Raw genomic sequence first — 23,433 nt, 5'->3', positions numbered from 1 at the left:
CCCATCATTGGACTTCTTTGGTCCATAGAGAGCTGACCGATATATGGACGGAATGGATTATCCACTAGTGGACGCCACATAGTAGAAAAAAAAAGAAGAAAGAAAAAAAGAACAAAAGATGTCACAGGGTATTATTGCCTAGTGACGGGAGGGTGGAAGACCATTTGGGTTGTCCCCACACGTGGAACCCATCATGATGAATGTGTTTAATACACACTATCCACCATCTACTTTAGATAATTTCAAGCTATGGGCCAAAATTTGGGGCAGATCTAAGTCTCGAGTGGGCCGTACTAAGGAGAGTAATGCTCATTTGTTGAAACCTACTAGGGCATGCTGCAGAGTCCTTGATCATCCAAACCAGTCCTACTTAGAGTCTATTTGACCTAATTCGAGGTGGCCAGGATGGTGAATGGATTAGATTATCCACTTGGGGCCCACATTAATAGTGTATGCAAAACATACAATGAATATGATAATAACATGAAAAAAATGCATGAATGCCATGCACGTGGGCGGTAACCCATTCTTGGCCAATTTTGGGTCACAAGTGGGATCATGTTCTGATGTTTATATTGAATCCATGCCATCCACCACCTTCTCCATGTCATTTTAGGACAAGGGCCAAAAGATGAGATAGATTCGTGTCTCAAGTGGGCCGTAATAAGCGAAACGAATCATTGCTGTTGAAATCTTCCAAGGCCCACTATGAAGTCCCTGTTTGTCAAAATAAACCCAAATCAGAGCCCATTAGACCCGCTCTACATGGACTACACGATTAATGGAGTAGAAAATCTATGCGGGGCCACACTGATGGTGTATATAAAAAAACAGAGAGAAACAAATGAAAAGGTATGTGTCACTAGGTGTTATTGCCCAATGACTTGAGGGTGGAAGTCACCTTGGGCTGCTACCTCCACACACGGGACCCCACATAATGTATGTATCATATCCACTTCGTTCATCCGTCTTATCATATCATGTTAGGCCATGAGCTCAAAACTCAAGTTGATCCAGATCTCAGGTGGGCCGTGGGTAATGTGGGGGTAGAAACTTCTTGGACTTGAGATTTCTTAGTTTTGGGATCCCTTCGACTTGGGAATCCCTAGTTCTGGAATCCCTTGGACTTTGGAATCTCTGGAATCGAGATTCCTCAAGTCTTTGGTTATATTTGGCATCTTAAATTCAAATCCTTAAATTAGTTGGTGTGTGAATGTTGAAACTATGGTTCTTTTAAATCCATTTAAGCATATACTTTGCCTGAACTGATGAAATCCCAAGACTTAGATGGGTCATGAGCATATGATCACATCATAGCGACTAACTAATGATCTATAACCTTTAATTTACATTAGCAATGATTAGATGGTGCAGATCATTCTACTACAATAATTATAGTTATGTCATTGATAATTTAATTATTTTGGGACATCATTAGTGGGTCATGTGCCCAAATGGATTGGTAGCCTAGTGACACACATGTTGTACATGTGGATGTCCATCCGGGTCACTCCACACACACACACACACACACATATATATATTCTATTCATGCCTTGTAGGCTACATGAGAAGCTGATGTTAGTCTAATGTGGGCCATACCACATAAACTTCTATATTTCTAGTGGGGCATGTCGTTTAGTTCCCACTCTCTATATATAATGTGCCGATTAAGACCGATTATTGTTTGATATGTTTGATAACATGCCAGTGTACCTCGCCTGGTAGGACACACTAAGAACATGCTTAGTATAATGACATTATGTCCGGACATATGCCCATATGCATCATTTATATGCATGTTATAGGTGGTGATTGATCATAGCATATGTCATTGGGTTGAGATACTTAGGGGACTCCCTATGAGATAGGGTTGCCCCACATAATCGCACTGTGTGCATAGGTTTGATGCATGACTTAGATGGTATGACTCATGCATTTCGCATCTTGTATGTCACGATCACTTTATGCCCTAGCAACATCAAGGTTATGGCCTCCACAGTAATATCGTGGGTGGCCATATTGGATACCGAAAATATATGTTCTAGCATTAGGGCGCTATGGATGTCCTTGGGTGAAAGTCCATAAACCCTTGTGTACCAGTAGGATGATTCAACGTCGAGACCGAGTGGATAACATGAGTGCCCAAGTGTCGAATACCAGTAGGCCGCGTCTCCACTGTGTTATGGTCTGTTGAAAAAGGGTGTGACCTTATCCGCCGAGGGGTACGGGGCTGTAAATTAGGTTGAGTTTGACCAGCTCGTAAATAGGTCTGCTATCGACGAGCAGGGTGGGCATTTGTATACTACTGGCAAGGTGGATAGTGAGGTCTGTTTCACTCACTTGGTCATGCGCGTGATGGGGCGCCAGCCAGTGTTGGAGTGTACTCGACCTCAATGATGTTTTCAGTGATGAACCGACTGATACGTGGACTAGTTGAGGATTGGCATGCTTGCATTGCATCTTTAGCATATGACATTCGGCCATGTAGGCCTTGCATTGCATAGCCTTAGTATCGCTAATATCATTTATGGACTTGCCAGTTTATCCTTCTATCATTTTCGCATACTCTGACATTTGTATGCTTGGCACATGCACTGCACGCACATACACGCACTCTCTAAGCTTCGTAGTAAGCTTATGCATGTTCGTTACGTGCAGGTTATGCTAGACCATAACAGCATTGAGACAGGCGCATGTACCAGGTCTTTTGAAATTTTGTTATATGATGTATTTCCTTTTTAGCACTGTACTCAAATATTATATTAGTGGATATGTCGTGATGATGTTTTGGTGACTTAGGTACACTTGTGATTATGTTCCTTTACAAAGAAAATTCACCTTAAAAATCTTCCTTGTAGGATCCCAGAATCGGAACCTGGCGCATGGAGCTGGGAACCGAGAATGGGGTACTACGGAGGCTGTCAGCACTGGATTTGGTGACTTGGAATTTTGTGACCTGGTCCCGAGTTTGGGGCGTGACAATGGGGGATGTTTAATCCACATATCAGTGGGCTAGGATGTCCCAACTTTTTGTCAGAAATGATCTCCAAGTGTTTGGAAAGTGAGCGCAAAGTTGTGACAGACCCCATTCCCGAGAACTGTCTAATTATTTGTGTTTTGTACAAACTTTGGTCCTTTATAGTGGACCCCACGCACAAGATATGTATGGACCACCACTTGTAACCTTTAACCTATACCAATGAATAGATAAATAATATTTTACTTAGGCTAAATTAGACCCCACATGATCAGGGAGTGGGTCCCAAAATGGGGCCAGGCATGGTTGTGTAGAAAATTAAAACACATCTTTAGCCCTATACCAAATATTATGTGTGCATAACCTGTTGGTCCTAGCTTATATTTTTGAATTACACATATAGTATTACTAAGGGCACCTAACGGCACACTGAAAGGTGACCCCTCATGATCATGGGACATACTCAAAATTGGGTTAAAACTAATTCTGTATTGTGTTTCTTGCACATTTTCTCCAACTACCCATGTTTGGGCCATCACCAAAAATTGCATATACTCAACTAATGAGGTCCGCCTTATAGTTTTTAAAGCTCATACATATATCTTCCAGGGGGCTATTTTCTTTTACTAGATGCGGGCCCCGCATGATTATGAATCTTACTTGAAAATGACCCAAAACCAACCTTGCACTAAAAGTCTGTTTGATGTAGAATTCATGTGGGCCACATCATTGGGGTCTACTACCTTCTCAAAGCATTTAATGCAACATCTAAATTCTGAAAAAGAACTCCCAAGTGTCAGTGGGCCAAAAACCTTAGTTGGGCCATCTAAGGTGGGCTATCTTGTATGAGTCTTAACCTTCATCTAATGAGGATTACCTGACATGTTTTGGGAATGGGTGTTATCTAACTTGTGAAATGTGTAGTGGACAGTTCTTGCTACCCATTTGTTTCTCATAAGTCTATGCGGCCTTGGGCCCATCTAAATGAGGTAACCCAAAGGCCCAAGCGGGCCCAACACTAAGAGAAATCGTTGGGGAGTCAGAAGCCCACCATGGTAACCTTCCTTGAGCCGTTGGGCAAGCCCATTGCCTATTAGGTAGCGTGCCTTGCACACTACCTCTAGTCAAGTGGACCACACTTAACGATGCCTATTTTATAATATATAAACTAGATAATTGGGCTTTTTCTTGGTTTCCTTGTGTATGTGGCTAGTAGGCCCAATATGATGTATGACATGAAAGTTGTTAGCATGTTATCCTTATGTTTGAGATTGTGCATTTTTTCTAGTTGATGGTACAATGTGTGGGGCCCACTTAGTTGTGGAATTAGATACACAACATTGAAAGCCTTGTGGTTAGAAGTTTATGCCTTTGAGTTGGCCTATTGGTTCACCATGTGGGACTCACGCTTGACCTATAGGACCATATGCCTCGCACATAGGCTATGGTCAATGTGAGAGTCACACCTTAGTGGGACACACCTATTAATGGTTGAGATGATGATGCATGTGTGGTAACATGATAAGGATCGGTACGATTTAAATGATGGTGATTATAGTCTTGTTAAATTGATAGTGGCTAACTAGTATTAATGATGTTGTTTATATTTAATGTAATTTGATTGTGGATGGACTGGTTGTGGTAGCATGCATGCTAAAAATGATATGATAATGAATGCATGGGGTGATGGTTGTGGTAGTGACATACATATGACAACCATGCATGATATCCAAGTGATAATAATGCATGTGTTGATTGTCATGATGATAACATGGATAAGATAACCATGTTTTACTTGATTCCTAGATGATGATAAATAAATGATGTTGGTGAATGTAAAGATAACCTCGTGCATGATAGACACCTAATGCCTATGGCAGGTATGATGTAGTGTTCGATGATGGCCATGATATTGATGATGCATGTGAACCATGTATGTTATGTGCTCCATGCACATGCTTGCGTGATACATGTTATGAGGATGAATTTGATGTTAAATGATATCTACGATAACAATGATACATGTGAAAACTTGTGTACCACCATAACCTATGCACATTATGTATGTGCATGCTCTGCGAACCCCGGTGGCCATCTGTTAAGTATTCACAAGAGGTGTGGGGCCTCAGTGTGCTATTGAGGACACTTAAATGTATAGATCTTTGCGTCATATTGGCTATTCTTGTGTTGGGCCTAGTGCCTTGGGCTTGTTAAAGTCTACTTGTCCATGGAACTTGGGATGTAAGCTGGTTAACAGTAACCGTTGGATAAGAGGCCAGGTGAGCCCGCTTCCATGGTCAAGGGAAGGATGTTTTGATTTTTGCTGGGTTGCTGGTCTATTTGGCCAATTGACACTATTGTTAAGTAAAGCCTAAAAGGGTATGAGATGTATGGAAGATGTGTGATGACATGTAATTTGATGAATGATGAAGGCATGATGGTGGCATGTAATTCATGATAAAAGTATATGGCATGTGATATGTAGTGAAGAATAATGGTCTGATGTGTAGCTCACACAAATGTTTATGGCATGCATCGTGTAGCCTATACACATTGTTGGGTCTCGTAAGACTGATTATAGATTGACAATTAGATCGTAGTTAGGCATGAGTTAAGGCCCATTGCTTATGGATATTAGGGCCATGATCTAATCCATATCAAGAATAGATCAAGGGTCCAAATGGACGTTGCCATGGAAAATGGGCTATGACTCGAGGGTCTATTATTAAGCATCTGTGTGCCGTAGCTTGTCAATTTGATTTATACTACCCTCGTTATGTTGACATCAACTTGATAGTTTAATACATAGTTGATTCATGAGCATCCATTTTATATGCATGCATGAGGACATCATGAAATTGGAGCCCACGAGTTGGTCCATGTACCTAGGCGACATCCATAGGAGTTATGGGATTTTGGATATTATTTTGATCTGGACCCTTGTGTTGGTCCATATGATTGGATGAGATGCATCGATGTACTATGTTTGGGCCCTCATGTTGGTCCTTATGCCTGGATGAAAGTTCAGAGGAGTTGGGGTATGTATTTGCCTTTGTGTTCATGTACTTGGTTGTATGGGCTTTAATGGTGACATATTTCATGAGTGGATGTTTTGTGTGGTGGCCTCATGATGGTTGGTTTAGTGAGATGGTTGTTTTGAGGCCTGATGGCCCAAGTGTGATATTATTGAGAAGGTTTTAGAAAGGTGCGCTATGGCCACCTCGGGCTTAGATCCCGATATTGGAGACGCCTATCCTCCAATGAACCTACTAAGATTGGCCAATCGGGTCCTCTTCCATCGGGTGTCGAGTGGGGCTGAGAACAGTAGGATGGGTGCAAGAGTCCTTTCCACTGTCGAGACTGGGAAGGAAAGAGGTGTGACGAGCCTATCTACCATCGTGTGCCAAGTCGAGATGAGTGGTATTCCGATTGCTGAGGCCAGGTATGGCGAAACAAATTAAGGTCCCCCATTGTTAAGCTGATGGTTAGATGGGTAGGGGTTGATGCACTCAATACTTTTCTTTTTGGAAATGCGTCCCACTCTTGTCTGATGATGTTAGGTTGCACATGCATGGTATGTTGTGATTTCTTGGTGGAGATGTATCATATGGTATGGAGATGTATTAGTAGAGATGAGGGATGTTGAGCATTTCATGGGTTTACACATGGGTTGTGCATACATGGTATGCTTTGATTCTTAGTAGAGATGTATCATATGGTATGGAGATGTACTAGTAGAGATGAGGGCTATTCAGCATTTAACTCATGCATTTATTCATCCACTATCCACTTTGCCTAGTGGTACACAAATAAATCATTACGTGCACCTTCGCAATGGCAACGATTTTGGTTAGTATGGGACTAACCTAAGATTAGGAGTTTACTACATTGAGTCTAGCTATCCAAATCAGGTATGGGGCTGGTTTGGATAAAAGTCCCATGTGATAGACCTCAAGGCTTGCAATACCGCGTACTATCATCCCGACTACACGCACCAGCTTTGTCATTCCTTTTATATTGTATGCCCTATAGTAAAATATGAAATTTAAATATTTTATACGAGATGGTTGGCTAATCTCATGATTCATGGTCGCTCGAGTAGTATGTCTAACATTGATGATATGTTCATGATAACCCGTCTATCTTAAATAACATACTTGATTGATAACATGCTCACCTATTGTTCACCACCCCAAGTATAGGGTTGCGATGTAGTAATAATCTCGGTAAGACTGAGGTCGAATCCACAGGGACTGAACCTTGTACGTAATCTAAAAGTAACCAGAACTAGAACTAGATGAAGATATAATCTAAATCAAGAAATTTTAAGAGAATAATTGTGAATTATTGAACTAAAACTTGTAAAATTCAAAGGTGGAAAACTAGGGTTTCTAAGGATCCACTTGTAGAGATCGGGGAGATCTATGCTTGATTCACGAACACAACTGGAATCAAAATCATATCTTCATCCAGTTGGAAGATATGTCATTAAAAATTAACTATGAACTTCCTTTGATCTAGTCCTCAATAGATGAGAGGTATGAGAACTAGCATTGATTCCATCACAAAACCATGTTCATGAGACAAAGCAAACAACAGAATTTACCAATCCACAAATACTCTGAGATAATTATGAAGATTAGAAGGATTCCATCATCCAACCATGTCCAAGGGGCAATGGTGAACAACAGGGTTCCTAATTTCATACTCAGAATAATGCAAAGACATGCTCAAAGTTATCGCAGATCCATTGTAATTTAAGTCACAACAAACCATTAAAAACTAAAAAAATTCCTTATAATCAAACTAGAATTAAAGATAGTTCAACTAAAACATGAATCAAAGTATAGAAAACAACCCGTCATGCTACAAGCTTCACCTCTTAGCCCTAGCTAAGAGGTTTAGCCAGACATGACTGAACTAAAATCTTAGGAAAACATAAAAGAAAAACTGAAGAAGAAAGAAGAAGGAGAAGCAAACTCCTGGCTGCCGTCCATGATCTCTATCTCTCTCTCTATTCTTCCACGTCCAAAGATGATCCTCTCTCTCTCTCTCTATTCTTCCACGTCCAAAGATGATCCTCTCTCTCTCTCTCTCTCTCTCTCTCTCTCTCCTCCTTTTATAGCTAAGGGAGGTCGGTTGGGTAGTGGAAGTTGGTGATGTGCATAGCCTTTACGCAGCAATAGGCTTTCGCAGCAAAAATGCAAAGGGTCTTGTGTTTTGACCCGTGTTTGGCATAAAGGGGATCTGATCGAGTGATCTGTCCCATTAAGGCTCCTTGGTGGTGGTTGGTTGCTCCATGGGGAAGTTTTGAACGCATCTGGGTTGTGGATGTGCGTAACTGATGCACGTACCTGCGCTGGGACGCTTGGTGGGCCCCACAGTGATAATTTCGGAGAAATCCACCCCATTCATTAGAATCATGTTGAAATTTCAGTTAGGAATGGACACTTTCGCTCGAGTGTGGTGCGGCCCAAGGGATCAAATCTTCTTGTCGTTCATCTTGCGTTTGAAGTGGTATTCGTACGATTGCGTGCATGGTTTAGAAGGTCACCATGGCCATGGTCGGCCCCACGCTCTGGATCAAATGGATGGTTCAGGTTATCAAGATGATCAACGGAGGTAGGCCACAACCCACCACAGCGGACAAATGTCCGTTCGCTGGCGAGATTAGTCGAGTCAACTCCACTTTAACCAGGAGTCTGGTCCGGTGCACTATGCATTTACATGCGCTGTTGCGCACGCGACCTAAGGTGGGGTCCACTGTGATGTTCATGAGAAATCTGCTTCATTCATCATTTTTTTCATCTAATTTATGGGGTTAAGACCAAAATTACAGCATATCCAAAGATTAGGTGGGCCCAGATTAGTGATTTATGGGCTGATCTGTCTGTTAGGCTACTTCCACAAAGATTCAATGGTTGAAATTTTACGTGTACGGTTACTTTATAATCTTCAAGCCAGATATAAAGTTTCGAGACAAATGAATGGTGGGAACCCTGTGATCTTGCATTCAGGACAATTTTCAGGCCTCTTTAGCGTGAATCACTCAATTTTCTCAGATCTTTGGTGTGTGAATTCTTCAATCTCGGTCCCCTAGGATCCATCCCTTGCCTTGGTGATTCTTGAGCATTAAATCTATACTTTTAATACCCTTTTTAGTCCAAGCTCTTAAATTCATCTTGTAACACAAACATGATTAAAATAGAACATTAAACATTATCATGTTCATAAAACTGGGTAATAACTGGGGTCTAATATGCAATATTCGACCCTCAACACCTATAATAAAATGTTTGGTGGAAGATATGCATATGGTTGTTTCGGATGTCTTTACGGGAGCACCCTGAAAAAACCGTGTTTAACTCCCAGCATGCAGTAGACTGCTGTGGTTTACTCATATAAATGACTTATACTTTTTAGGAATGCATGCAAGAGTTGTTGGAATTTTCTACTGTTTCCTTCATTACTGTTGAGCTAGTGCACCATATTATGTGTGACATGTCGAACAGGTTCACCATATTATGGTGCACCCTGATATGCGTTGATACCATGTATAAAATGTGTAACTACCTAATCAGATTAACCATTTAAAAAAATTTCCTCTACCATGAGTTAGGTTTAGTGTTCGAGAAGTTCGCTAACCATTCACCAAGTTGGACGAGTGGGGAGGAAGCAGTTCCGACTTAAGTTCGAGACTCGGGAAGTAATAGTGCTCGAGTTCTGAATTTGGGGCATGATAGGTAAGGATGACCTTGAGACTATCCAGTTATGTATTCAGTCGGATCCATCTTTCACCAATATTGAAATCGAGAGAGTATCTATAGAGAAACTAGATAAGCTACAATCTATGGATCTTTCCATGTTAAGGCAAAAGGCTAGAGAATTTAAGATGAACCTCAATGACACCAATTCTAAATTCTTTTATGCCTCTATCAAGAGTAAGCATGCATCTTCTAAGATCTAAAAAATTACAGACAAGGATGGCACCTTTATTGAAAATTAAAATGAGATAAAATGTATAATTGTTGACCATTTTAAGAATATTATCACTGGTAATCAGGAAAATCGCCCTCACATCGACTTGGGACTCATTGATAATATTCTTAGAATCAATGTGATGAGCTTGGTAAGATAATAACCAACTCTGAAATTGAGGTTGTAGAAAAATTAGTTAATCCTAATAAGGCCCCTAGACCTGATCGATTTAATGCCCATTTTTATAAGGTTTGTTGGCCCATTATTGGAAAAGATGTCTGTGATGCTATGATTAGATTTTTTTTCAATTGTAAAAAATCTTAAATAGCTAAACAACATGCTCATCACATTGGTCCCAAAAATAGAAAATTGTGAGTCCCCAACTAATCTGAGACCAATTTCCTTAACTTATGAGATATACACGAGCATATCCAGAATTATGGTTAATAGAATGAAGGTGGTTATGCCTACAATTATTAGCCACACCCTAGGCACAACATTTTAAATAACATTTTTCTCAATACTCAGGCATGATCTCATTCGAGGTATTCATCTTGATGGAGGTCCACAATGTGTGTAAAAGTTAATCTTAAAAAGGATTTTGACTCCATCTGCTGGGATTTCCTTATTGAGGCCCTTCGTGTCATTAATTTCATGGATGTTTAGATTAATTGGATCCATGCCTACATCTCTTCTTTATCTTTTTCAATTATTATTAATGAGGAGGTTTGTAGATTTTTTTGGAACAATAAGGGCCTTTGTCAAGGAGACCCCCTATCTCTATTTTTATTTACCACTGTCATGGAGATATTCTCAGCTCTCCTAAAGAAATGTTGTAATAACAGATTAATTGGGACCCCCTTCATGGCTGGATCTACTGCTATCTCCCATCTTCTATATGCTAATGACCTTATGATCTTTGCAAGTGCAGATCATCTCTTTACTTATAATATGAGAAATCTTTTCACCAACTTTTCGATCATTTTGGTCTTGAGGTTAACTTCCAAAAGAATGTTTTATTAATCTTTGGTTCTTATCATTGCAAAGATGCAATTAAAGGCATTCTGAACATCTATGAGGGTAAGATTCCCATTAGATATCTTGGGTACCTCTTCTTCTTTTTTTCCGCCAAACTTCATATTAGGGATTACCAACCTTTGATTGACAACCTGAATTGAAAGGTTAGAAGTTGGAAAGCTTCTCTCCTCTCCTTTGCAAGCAGACATATGTTAATAAAATATAATCTCTCGGATCTCCACATTTTTTGGTCATATGCCTTCTATCTCCCTAAAGCTTGCTTTAACATTATAGAAAGGTGCATAAGGAATTTCCTTTGGGGCTTCTCAAAATTCCACACCATCAGTTGCAACTAGGCTTGTAAGCCCAGGATTAAAGGTGGCCTTAGCATTACTTCATTAGAATTATCTGCTAAAGATTGCCTTCTCAAGCAATTCTAGAAAATTCTCTACAAAGATGAGAACCTTTTGGGAATCTGGGTCCAGGGTAAATATATTGGTTCTAATTCCACTTGGAGGATTAAAATTCCCCCAAATGCTTCATGGGCCTACCGAAGTATTAGTGTCCGTAACATTAATAATCATACCAAATATCTTATGGGGAATGGTCAAACTCTAATTTCACTTAGCGCATTCAAATTCCCCCAAATGCTTCATGGGCCTACAAAGTATTCTTAGTGTTTGTAACATTGCTAAGTATCACACCAGATATCTTGTTGGGAATGATCCTTGGCTTGAAGAAATAAGCCTTTTGTTTGATTTGGGACCCAACCTATTCATGATCTTGACTTTGTTACCAAAATCCCTATTCATACTCTAATCGAAGATATAGAGTAGTTGTTCTCTTATCCAAACTCTCTAACTTTAGCTGGAATCTTCTAGGAAACAAGGGTGTGCCAAATTATTCTGATTGATGACAAAGTTATTTGGACTCTTTGTCCCAAAGGATCTCTCCTTCGCTTCTACTATTAGGACTTGTAGAACTATTGATCTTGACCCCCCTTGGATTGATTTTGTATGGTTCAAAGCATTTATTCCTAGGCATTCCATAACTGCCTAGATGATATTCCTAGGGAAGATTAAAATAAAAGACATGCTTTATGTGGTTAGCATTATTAATGATACTGATTGTGTGTTTTGTCAAAATGGATTTGAATCAATTAACTACTCTCTTGTTTTTTTTGTTTTTTTTTTTTTTGTAGGTTCATCCATTAGATTTCAAAGAAACTGCACTTTAAACTTTTTGTCCCATTTCTTATCCCTCTATTCTACAATTGGTTAACTACATTATGGATAGCTCTACTGTGTTGGGGGAACCACAGAAGCACATAGAGATGAATCTAGGATATCAATCCAATAGCACCAAGCAAAAGGGAGAAGAACACAATGATTTAACATGGAAAAACCTTTTCAGGAAAAAACCGCGGCATAAAGCGATAGATGATCACTATGAAAATAGAAATTACAAAGAAAAAGAGCTTACTCGATTCGAATAACCTCGAATCTCACTCTTGCTACACCATTTGAAATGTTAGGACTATTTGGAAACCCTTAGAATACCTCTCAATCCCATTTACACCCGTATATATATAGCCTTAGAAAGAATCCCAAACAAAATTGGAAACAAATTCTGTAATTTTGTAGTTTTGTAAAAAAATCTGCGCACAATCTGTCGATGCCTTCAATCTAATCCTATAGATGGCATCGAAGGCCTAAAGATGACATTGAACTAATCCCATCGATGGCATCAAAAAAGTGCCCAGTTAGTCCAGCAACCAACTAAAGAAAATCTAAAAAATATCGATGGGATCGAGAACTGTTGGATGTCATCGAATAGGCTATCGATGGCATTGACAAACCCTGTATCTGACTCGATTTAAGACATCAAATACAACAATCTCCACCATGTCTTCAATCATCAAATGTGTAGCTTCTTATCATCTTCTCTTATCTCTTCCTTGCATCATCGCTCCATCAACGCTTCTCATGCATGCTCCGTCTTCCTTTTACGCCATCGCCAAGTCCAAAGAAGTTGCACAAAACTTGAACTTCTTTATAGGAACGACCTTGGTGAGCATGTCCGTCGGATTCACGTTGTTGTGAATCTTCTCCAGAGTCATGCCTCCTTCTTCAAGAACATATTAGTTAAAGTGGTGACGAACATCAATGTGTTTAACATGAGAGTGATAAATAGAAATTTTAGCCAAATTCATAGTGCTTTCATTCTAAAGCCCCAACTGATTGGTCATGCCTCTCAACCAAACACCTTCCTTAAACACTTCTACCATTGCCATATACTCTACTTTGGTCATGGAAAGAGCCACCATAGACCAAAGCTTCAACATCTAACTAATTGCTCGACCCACTAGTACAAACGAGTAACCTGAAGTCGACTTTTTAGAATCTACACTGCCTACATAGTCTGAATCCACATGCCTAACCAACTTTACTCTTGTCTTCTCAAAAGTTAACACGTAGACTGTTGTACCTCGAATGTATCGAAATAGCCATTTCACCACTTCGCAATGTTACTTGCTGGGGTTTGACATATATCTGCTCACAACACCGACTTCCTGTGAAATATCCGGTCTCGTATAGACTATGACATACATTAAATTGCCAACCGCATTCGAATAAGGCACATGAGATATATCCTGCTTTTTCTCATCTGTTTTAGGATATTATTCTGAGGAAAGCTTGAAGTGAGCTGTGTGGGGAACGCTCACCGGCTTTGCTTGGTCCATCCCATACTTGATCAACACATTTTTAAGGTATTCTTCTTGTGATAACCAAAGCCTACTCCTCTTCCTATCTCTATAAATATCTATGCCGAGAACCCTCTTTACAGCTGCTAGATCTTTCATCTCGGATGTCCTTAATAATTAAGTCTTCAGTACGTCGATTTAAGACATATCTTGACTGACAATCAGCATATCATCGATATACAATACTAGGATGATGAATTTTTCATCACTCAATGTCTTGTAATAGACACAAAGATCGTATTCACTCCGAGTAAATTTCTGACTCAACATGAAAGAATTAAATTCTTTATACCACTGCCCAGGTGACTATTTCATGCCATACAACGACCTCATTAACCTGCAAACCTTGTTCTCCGCCCTTTTAACTTCGTAGCCCTCTAGTTGCTTTATGTAAATCTGTTCTTCCAACTCCCCGTGTAGGAATGCAGTCTTGACATCCATCTGTTCTAGCTCGAGATCTTATTAGGCAAATGGCATCAACGCGAATTTGATAGACACTTAACCATCGCCGTGAATATCTTTGTGAAGTCGATTCCTTCTCTCTGAGCATACCCCATCACTACCAGCCTCGGTTTGTATATATCATGTTTCTTTTTAAATAATCACTGGCATCTGATCTCTTTTCAACTCACTGAAAGCTCCACCAGCTCCCATGTGTAGTTCTTGTACAAAGAGTCCATCTTATCGTCCATAGTCACCTTCCACTTTTCTGCATCAGGCTCATCAAGAGTCTCCTAAATAGTAGAAGGGTCCCCCTCATCTGTAATGAGGTCATATACAATATTAGAGTTATCCTCGTATCTTGCTGGTAACCTTCGATCTCGTGGTGAGTTTCTTCTCATCGGTGGCTACTCCACCTATTCCTGTACCTTTGTCTATGCATCTTTGTCTGTTTGAGTATCATCCATGTCAATCTAGATGTCTATGATCAACTTTTCTAGTTTATCTTGCTCCTCTTAATCATTCTTGCAGAATAACGAGCTTTCATCGAATTTGACGTCACGGCTAGTAGTGACCTTATGTGTGACCTTGTCGAATAGCCTGTAACCTTTCACACCAACATCATAGCCAACAAATATATACTTTTTGGCTCTATAGTGTAGCTTGTCTCTCTTAACTGACGATACATGAGAGTAAGCTTCACAACCAAATATACACAAATCTAAGTAGTCCATCTTATGACCACTCTATAATTCCTTTGGAATTTCACATTCAATTGCTGTAGAAGGGGACCGAATCACCAAATAGCAAGCCATGTTAATGGCCTCACTCCATAGGTCCTTACCCAACCCAGCATTACTTAACATGCATCGGGTCCTCTCCAAGAGAGTCTGATTCATCCGTTCAGCTACACAGTTTTGTTCGGGCGTGTGGCGCGCTGTGTTGTGCCTAATGATCCCTTCATCTTTGCAATATTCATTAAACTCAGTGGAAGTAAATTCTCCACCATTTTCAGTCCTTAAAACCTTTATTTTTTTCCTTGATTGTTTTTCCACCATTGCCTTCTATTGTCTTAATACGGTGAAAACTTTGAATTTACGTTTCATGAAGTAAACCCAAACTTTTCAGGAGTAGTTTCAATGAATGAGAAAAATCATGACGACTCTCCAATGGAAACCTCAAGCGATAACCCCCATATGTTAAAGTGCACATAATCAAGCAGTCCCTTATATACATGTTTTCTAGATTTAAATGATAATTTAGATTGTTTACCATATTTACAATTCTCACATATATCTAAATCAGAATTCTTAAAATCTAGAATCAAACATCGATCAGAAAGTACCTTCATGCCCCATTCACTCATGTGGCTCATACAAGCATGTCACATACATGCAGATGTGGAATCCGTAACAGTCACTGCCACTCCAGTAAAGGTTTTCATGCCTCTGCGCTCTTATAACTATAAGTGCCCCTTTTGAAACTTTAAGGACACCATTAAGACCGGAAACCTCAAGCGATAGCCCCCATATCCACCATTGCACTCTCTGTAACTGGCGAACCAACTTCGATGAGGAGTCATGTAATATGAAGCTCCTGTGTTAAGGATTCACTCATCAATATGATCATCGTACAAGTGTTCGATTATAGACATAGATAACATCTCACATGTGTTTGTCTCTTCATTAGATGTGACAATATTAGCCTGCTTGAAAGAAACCTCTGAGTTTTCTTTAATTGCTTTAGGATTTGTACAATCCTTCTTCATGTATCCAGTCATCACATATTTCCAGCATTTTAATTTTCCTTTACCCTTTGCCCTTAAATTTGGATCTAGGTCTTAAAAATCCCATACCTCGCTCAGTATTTTTGCCTCTCATAAGCAGTGCATCAAAAGATGTCCCTATGCGACCGTTTATCTTTCTCATGACCTTCCCTTGAAGGGATGAGATAACAGTGTCCACACTCAAGGACTTATTATTAGTGCACAATGATTCCTTGAATGATTCATGCCTGAGCTTCATCTTTGACTACTTCATCCATGTCCAACAACTTACAAATTAATTTATTAAAACTACTGATGTGGGCCTCCACATCTCTGCCTTCTGCCATTCTAAAGTTGAACAATTGTAGCTTCAAGTGTAGGAGATTCTTAGTGGACTTTTTAGCATAAAAGTCTTCTAACTTTGCCCACAAAGTCACCGTGGTTTTCTCTATCAAGACGTTGTAGAGGACCTCATCTGTGAGACACAGATGGATAAAGGATAAGGCGTTTTTATCAAGAGTATTACAGTCTTCGTCACTCATAGACGGTGGTCACTCCTCATGAGCCTTATCTTCACCTTGCTTATTTAATAGTCTAATCATCTTAACCTTCCATAATTCAAAATTATATTTCCCTCAATACTTCTTAATATCATACATAGTGTTTCCCATTGTGACTAATCCTTCAGATTCAAGCCTGCTCCTCAACATTAGCTTTGATACCACCTGTTGGGGGAACCGCGGAAGCACACAGAGATGAATCTAGGATAGCAATCTAATAGCACCAGGCAAAAGGGGGGAAGAACACAACGATTTAATATGAAAAAATCATTTCGAGAAAAAACCACAACACAAAGCGACAAATGATTACTATGTAAACAGAAATTACAAAGAGAAAGAGCTTACCCGATTAGAACAACCTCGAATCTCACCCTTTCTACACCCTTTGAAACCCTATGACTATTTGGAAATCCTTAGAATACCTCCCAATCCTGTTTACTGTTGAGGGTCAAATATTGCATATCAGACCCACTTATTGCCTGGATTTATGAATATGGTACCGTTTAATAGCCCATTTTAATCATGTTTGTATTGTAAGGTGTAATTGCGAGCTTGGACTGGATCGGGATGCTAAAAGCACGGATTTAACGTTCAGAATGCACCAAGGCAAGGGACGGACTCCAGGGGACCAAGTTCGACGGAATTACACACCAGGGATTCGAGGAAATAAAGCCGTTCACGTTAAAGAGGCCCGAAACTGGCGCAGAATACAAGATCACAGGGTTCTCGCCATCCGATTGGCTCGAAACTTTATACATGGCTCGAGGACCAAAAACTAACCATACACGTCAAATTTCAGCCAATGAATCCCTCTGGAAGTGGCCCAACGGACAGATCAGCCCATAAATTAGTGATTTGGGGCCCGCCTGGTATCTGAAAATGCTTCAATCTTGGGCTCAACTCATTAAATGAGCTGACAAAATAAATGGATGGATCGGATTGTACATATACATCATAGTGGACCCCATCTGTCTTTGCAAGTGCATGGTACTATGCACTCCCGTCGCGCATCGAACCGAGTCAGCAGGCGCTGACCCGTATCTGTTTCTAAAAACGGCAGCAGCCGTTTTCGCGCTGCGTAATGGACGGACGGCGTCCGTTTTGCGGACGCTAGTGGGCCCCATAGAGTAACTTTTCGGATGATCCAAGCCGTCCATCGTGTAGAGGGCCTCGAATACTACAAAACCTTACTAAAATTTTACACTCATGCGTGCACATGTGCGCGATATAGAGGCTACAAACAGGCGGTCCTGCGACATTTAAAATGATTTTTGGCATGATTTCTTCTCTGGGACTCGTGAATGGACATTCAAAACCATCCATTCTTGACTGAAATTTCGTCCTGAATCCAATGGACGGAGTGGATTTCTCCAAAAATACCTCTGTGGAGCCCACCGATCACGACAGCGAAGAGGTGCGGAAGCTTTCGCACATCCACAAAAATCCAGATTTCCAGGCGGTTGTAGCCCACCATCTTTCATCATATGGTAAATCTGAATCGTCCATCATGTAGAACACTCAAAAACATCCTAAGGGATGGTGTTTCTTTGAAAATTGAGCGAGGAAAGTGGCAAGTTTGAAGGCTCCGAAGTTTGCTGCGAAAAAACTTTCGTTGCGCGTGTGTAGCTGCTGCGACAGCTTCTCCACCGGCCCTAGTAGCTATAAAAACGTCCTAGGAGAGCTGGAGAAGGGGGAGTTTTGGGGGACAGCTAGGACGTGAAGCACAGGAGAGAGAGTTTGTTTGTTTTTCCTATTCTTTGTTTGTTTTCTTCTTCTTCCTTTCTTTTCTTTTTGAGATTTAGCCTTATCATGTTTATGTGTGGCTAAACCTCTTAGCTGGGGCTAAGAGGGGAAGCTTGTGGCGTGATGGGACCGACTCTATGCCTTTGATTTATGCTAGACTGATTGATGTTGATTTTAGTTTAATTAAGAGGAATACTTTCAGTTTGTTTTAATGGTTTGTTGTGACTGAAATTACAATAGATCTGCGATGGCTTTGAGTATTTCTCTCTCCTTTTGATGTTTATGACGTCAGGAAGCCCTGTTGTTCACCATCGTCTCATGGGCATGGTTGGATGACGGTATCCTTCCTAACCTTCATGCATTGTTGAGTGGTTGGTAATTAGTTTAATTCTGTTGGTTGCTTTGCCTCCTGGGTATGGTTTGATGATGGAATCCATTCTAATTCATATACCTTTCATCTCTTTAAAACTATATTAAAAAAAGTTCAGTTTAATTTTCATGGTGATGGCATAAGATCTCCCTGATCTCTACAAGTGGATCCTCTGAATCCCCAGTTTCCCTTCCCTGAATTGTTTAAGTTTTCGATAATTATTCCACAATTATTCCTTAAATTCTATTTGATTTAGATTACATCTTAGTCCAGTTCTAGTTCTAGTTAGTTTCAGATAACGTACAGGTATCAGTCCCTTGGGATTCGACCTCAGTCTTACCGAGTTTATTACTACATCACAACCCTATACTTGGGGAGTAAACATTTACACCCATATAATAGCCTTGGAAAGAATCCCAAGCGAAATCAGAAATAAATCCTGCAATTTTGCAGTTTTGCAATAATCGGCGCAGAATTATTGATGGCATCAAATCCCTATCGATGGCATCGAAAAAGTGCCCAATTAGTCCAGCAACCAACTGAAGAAAATCCAGAAAATATCGATGGGATTGAGAACTGTTCAATATCATTGAAGGTGACATCGAACAAGCTGTCGATGGCATCGACAAACCCTCTATCTGACTCGATTTAAGACATCAAATACAACATATTGATCAAATTTCTAACTACCTTAGTAGACTTTCCTTCCCAACCCTTGCATGGCATATTTGGAGAAAGAAGAATAGTTGCATTTTTAATTCCAAAATCTTTCCAAAGGAAGTCATCTTTAGAGATATAGACATATAATCTTATATGTAAGAGTTAGAATCATCTTCCTTTTCGGCCCATCTATTCCATGAATGACCACACAGTTTCTGTACTTGTGAACACACTTTCTTTCTCTGGGATGGAAAAGTTTGCTTGTCCACAAAGTCAGCTAACTCACTGGTCAAATTTCTAACTGCCTTAGTAGACTTTCCTTTCCAGCCCTTGCACGGCATGTTTGGAGAAAGAAAAATAATTGCATTTTTAATTCCAAGATCTTTTCTAAGGAAGTCATTTTTAGACATATAATCTTATACGTAAGAGTTAGATTCATCTTCTTTTTGGGCCCGTCTATTGGATGAGTGACCACATAGTTTCTGTACTTGTGAACACATTTTCTTCCTCCGTGATTGGAAAGTACGTTTGTCTACAGAGTCAGCTAACTCGCTATTGCCTGTCTGTGCATCATTCACTTGTTTTGTCTCCATAGGTCCAGACCCAGGTATTTTCTTAGATTGGTGATGCTCCTGACATCATTTTGTTTTCCCCCTCTTTCATCTTCTTTCCCATTGGTTAATCTCATGAAATTTGACCGTTAGTGGCCTGCTTGGTTGGTGAAAATTTTCTTGTTTTAACTTCCAAAAGGAAAAAAGAAAAAGAAATAAAAAAGAGAGTCCAAAAATCAGGCAAGTACAAAACTCAAGTGGGTCATAACACACAAAACAGAGGGGATTGAATGCCCACCATTGGAAACTTTGTTGGGGCCACATAAGTTTTGTATCAGAATGATATTTGTTCCTACAGCTTATCTATGTGGTAATAACCCTATGAACGGTTTGGATGGCATATAAACATTATGGTCAGCTTCAGGGAGGCTTCGACAGTGAACGTTTCCGTTATCACTGTTTCATGTGGTGTTGCCCACCTGAGTTTTTGATCTTCCTTATTTTTGGATTCCTGCCATATTGTGATGTTTAGAAACTGATGGATGGACGGAGTTGATTTATCACGGGCATCTCTGTGGACCTCAAACAGCTTCCCACAGGAACTTCCTATGGCCGGGGACGCAGCCAATTCGCATCCACCAGCGATTGGGGAAGAATCTTCTGATGGGGCAAGATTCTTATGCCACAAGGCCCATAACCACCATTCAAGTAGGAGCCCATCATATGAGATATCAGGATTACAGGAAGGTCTGGGACACACTGAATGGTTATTTGCTCAGAAAAAAAATCTATTTAGCTCAGATAAAATTGCATATTACATCAACTCTCAAAACTTCAAAATGACAGAGATAATTGTGTATTCAAACTGCATGAATAAATCACTGAGACAGATGAAACAAAGAAAATAGATAAAAGAAAGGATGAAAAGAATCAACTTCAAAAATGGGAAAAATCCTCACCCGATCCATACCTGCCGGTAGAGGATCGACGACGAACGTTGGGATCTCATCCATCAGATCGTCGGCCATTCCCGAATGAAGAACCCTCGTAAAACCACCCATCTCAGATCCAGGCAAATCCTTCACCTTCTTATACCAATAATACATTATCCGGCATTGCCATTTACTGTACGGAGCATCCGTCGCCGTAACCGCGACATGGAAAGGTAACTTTCCACCCTTCGAGATCTTCACATTGTCTACCATCTTAACGACAGGATCGAACGACGATGACAATCCATCCAGACTGTCGACCATATTGTTCTGCAAATTGTTGGTTCTGTTGTGGATGATCATAGTCAAGAAGTTATATGTCACGAAGCAGAACCCAAATGCGAGGAGGAGGAGAAAGAGCAACGAAGCCCGGCCCATGCTTTTTGGTCTGATCATCACAGATTCTCAACCAAACCCACCCAATTTGCTTTTCGGCAATGGACGCCGACCACAGACCTATCAACAGTTAGAGAATTTCCAAATTACCAATCCGTTCTCAGAAGAAAGTAATGCCACCAACATGAAACCGCAACTGTAATTAAAAAGAAAATGCGCGTTTCTGAGCATGAAAATCAAAAAAGCAATTTAGAGTCGCATACCGATAGATCAGAGAGATTCGGCTGCGATTCATGCAACGACTTTTCAGTAATTTACAACGATTGGAAAAAGAGATAAAAAAAAAATCCCCAAATTTTAGAATAAAAGGACGAAAAGTACCAGCAAAGATGTGAAACTCTTACGTTGAGAAATGGAAGCCATTTATGATCTACCAGCCGTTGAAGAACTGTAGTTGAGAAAGAGAGTTTCAAATCAGCGTTGTTGCAACTGTTTTGCAGAATTTTAAAAATGTCTCCTGTGGTACTCTGGAAGAGGATGATGGGTGATACACAGGCACTTATGAATTACTTAGCAATTTCATACGTGGCATACCAAAAATTCAAAAGAAACCAATCAATATGCTACAAGTTTATATGTTTCATGAACAAAAATCTACATTTATTTGATTTCTTAACCATCAGAATAGTGGACATTTATTCGACGGTTAAAATGAAAAATATCCAAAAATATTCAGTGGACTGTAACTTCGTGAGGATAGGTTCTACAATTGAGCGGAAGCGGATTGCGCACTGAGTTACTCAGTACCCTTAGCGTACTGAGTAAACTGTGTGGGGTCCACTGTTATTTATTTATTTTATCCACTCGGTTAATCCCTGTTAACAGATAATTTTAGGCTAGATCCCAAAAATTAAGGAAATTAAAATCTCAAGTGGACCACACTACAGGAAACAGTTTGATTGAACCTCTACATTGAAAATTTTTTGGAGGCCAAAGAAGTTTTGGATCAAGCTGATGTCTGTGGTTTCTCTTCATCCATGTCTTTGTGATCTTATGAACAGGTTGGATGACAAATAAAAATTAATTTGAACCCTAGGAAGGTTTCAACGGTGGAAATCATTATTCCACACTGTTTCCTGTGTAATGATTTCCATGTCCACTTGAGCTTTGGATTCACTAAAATTTTGGTATCAACCCCTAAAATTATCAGTAAAAATGGATGGACGGTGTGGATAAACCACATACATTAACAGTGGTCCCAACTGAGTTTACTCAGTACGATAAAAGCGTACTGAGTAACTTAGTACGCAATCCGATTTCCAATTGAGCCGGCTTTAACTTGAATTGATGTAACATGTCTCGTTCTGCCGCTGACAAAGCTCATGCGCTGGCCCGCAGAGATGCTTGTGTTATATCCCCTTTGTCCATCCAATTTGCCAGCTCATTTTAGGACACGAGAAACAAAAAAACATTCAAGTGGGCCACACCATAGGCAACGGTGGACATTGAACGCCTGCCATTAAAGGCTTATGGGGCCACGGAGGTTTTGGATCAGGCATATTTATTTTTCCTTCGTCTTGTAATGCAATCCAGACAGTGCAAGCACCTAGATAAGCTAACTTTTTATTTATAATTTCGACCATTGTATTCTTTAGCCATTAAGAATAAGATGGCTGGAATTACTTGACCACTATAACTGTAGAGATAAGCTCCATCACTAATTGGATGGCCTGGATTTCATGTACATGAGTGCCACGTGTGAGATGGATGAGTCCCACTGTAACACCCCATTTTTTTATACGGTGGGTTCCACTATTTCCTTTGGTGTAGCCCACTTGAACCTTGGATCAGCCTCATTTTTGGGCTAATGCCCTAACTTGATCTGGAAAAATAAATGGACAGAGTAGATTTTTCATAAACATCATGAATGGGGCCCACCGTGTTTTTAATTTTTTTTTTTTTAAAAACTCAAGTGAAGTGACACTGCCATAACCAAACCACCTCCGCTTATATCTCTCCCTCCTTCGGCTCGATTTGAGCTGCACCTCAACCCACCTATGCCATACCATACATCACGTTGGGACTCCTCGGTCCAATCCACACTGCTCATCAGCCCCTGTCTTTGACAAATCTTAACCGTTGAAATATGTTACCTAAGAGCTCCTTATGTGATCCACTTGATCAGTCGATCAACCTCATTTCTGACCTCCTGTCCTAACTTGACCTGCTGACCCTGATGAACGGCTTAGATTTTTTATACCGTCCATCCCTATGGA

The 23,433-nt window shown here is 40.1% G+C and overlaps 1 protein-coding gene across 1 annotated transcript; it reads right to left on the bottom strand.

Annotated features, from left to right (window-relative positions):
- Positions 1-20,689: 20,689 nt before the first annotated feature.
- Positions 20,690-21,199, bottom strand: LOC131250609 (hydroxyproline O-arabinosyltransferase 3-like). The gene is made up of 2 exons (XM_058250896.1): positions 20,800-21,199; positions 20,690-20,694 (listed from the first exon to the last, which is right to left on the bottom strand). Exons 1-2 carry the CDS (start codon positions 21,197-21,199, stop codon positions 20,690-20,692), a joined length of 405 nt encoding a protein of 134 aa, XP_058106879.1.
- Positions 21,200-23,433: the final 2,234 nt, after the last annotated feature.

Source organism: Magnolia sinica, chromosome 7, assembly GCF_029962835.1.
Source record: "Magnolia sinica isolate HGM2019 chromosome 7, MsV1, whole genome shotgun sequence".
Taxonomy (NCBI): Eukaryota; Viridiplantae; Streptophyta; class Magnoliopsida; order Magnoliales; family Magnoliaceae; genus Magnolia; species Magnolia sinica.
Note: the sequence above shows the minus strand (reverse complement) of the source record. Positions and strands in the feature narration are given on the sequence as shown.

Excerpts from the sequence above, each read along its gene's own strand:
- LOC131250609 (XM_058250896.1), bottom strand. The coding sequence starts at position 21,199 with ATGGGCCGGGCTTCGTTGCTCTTTCTCCTCCTCCTCGCATTTGGGTTC.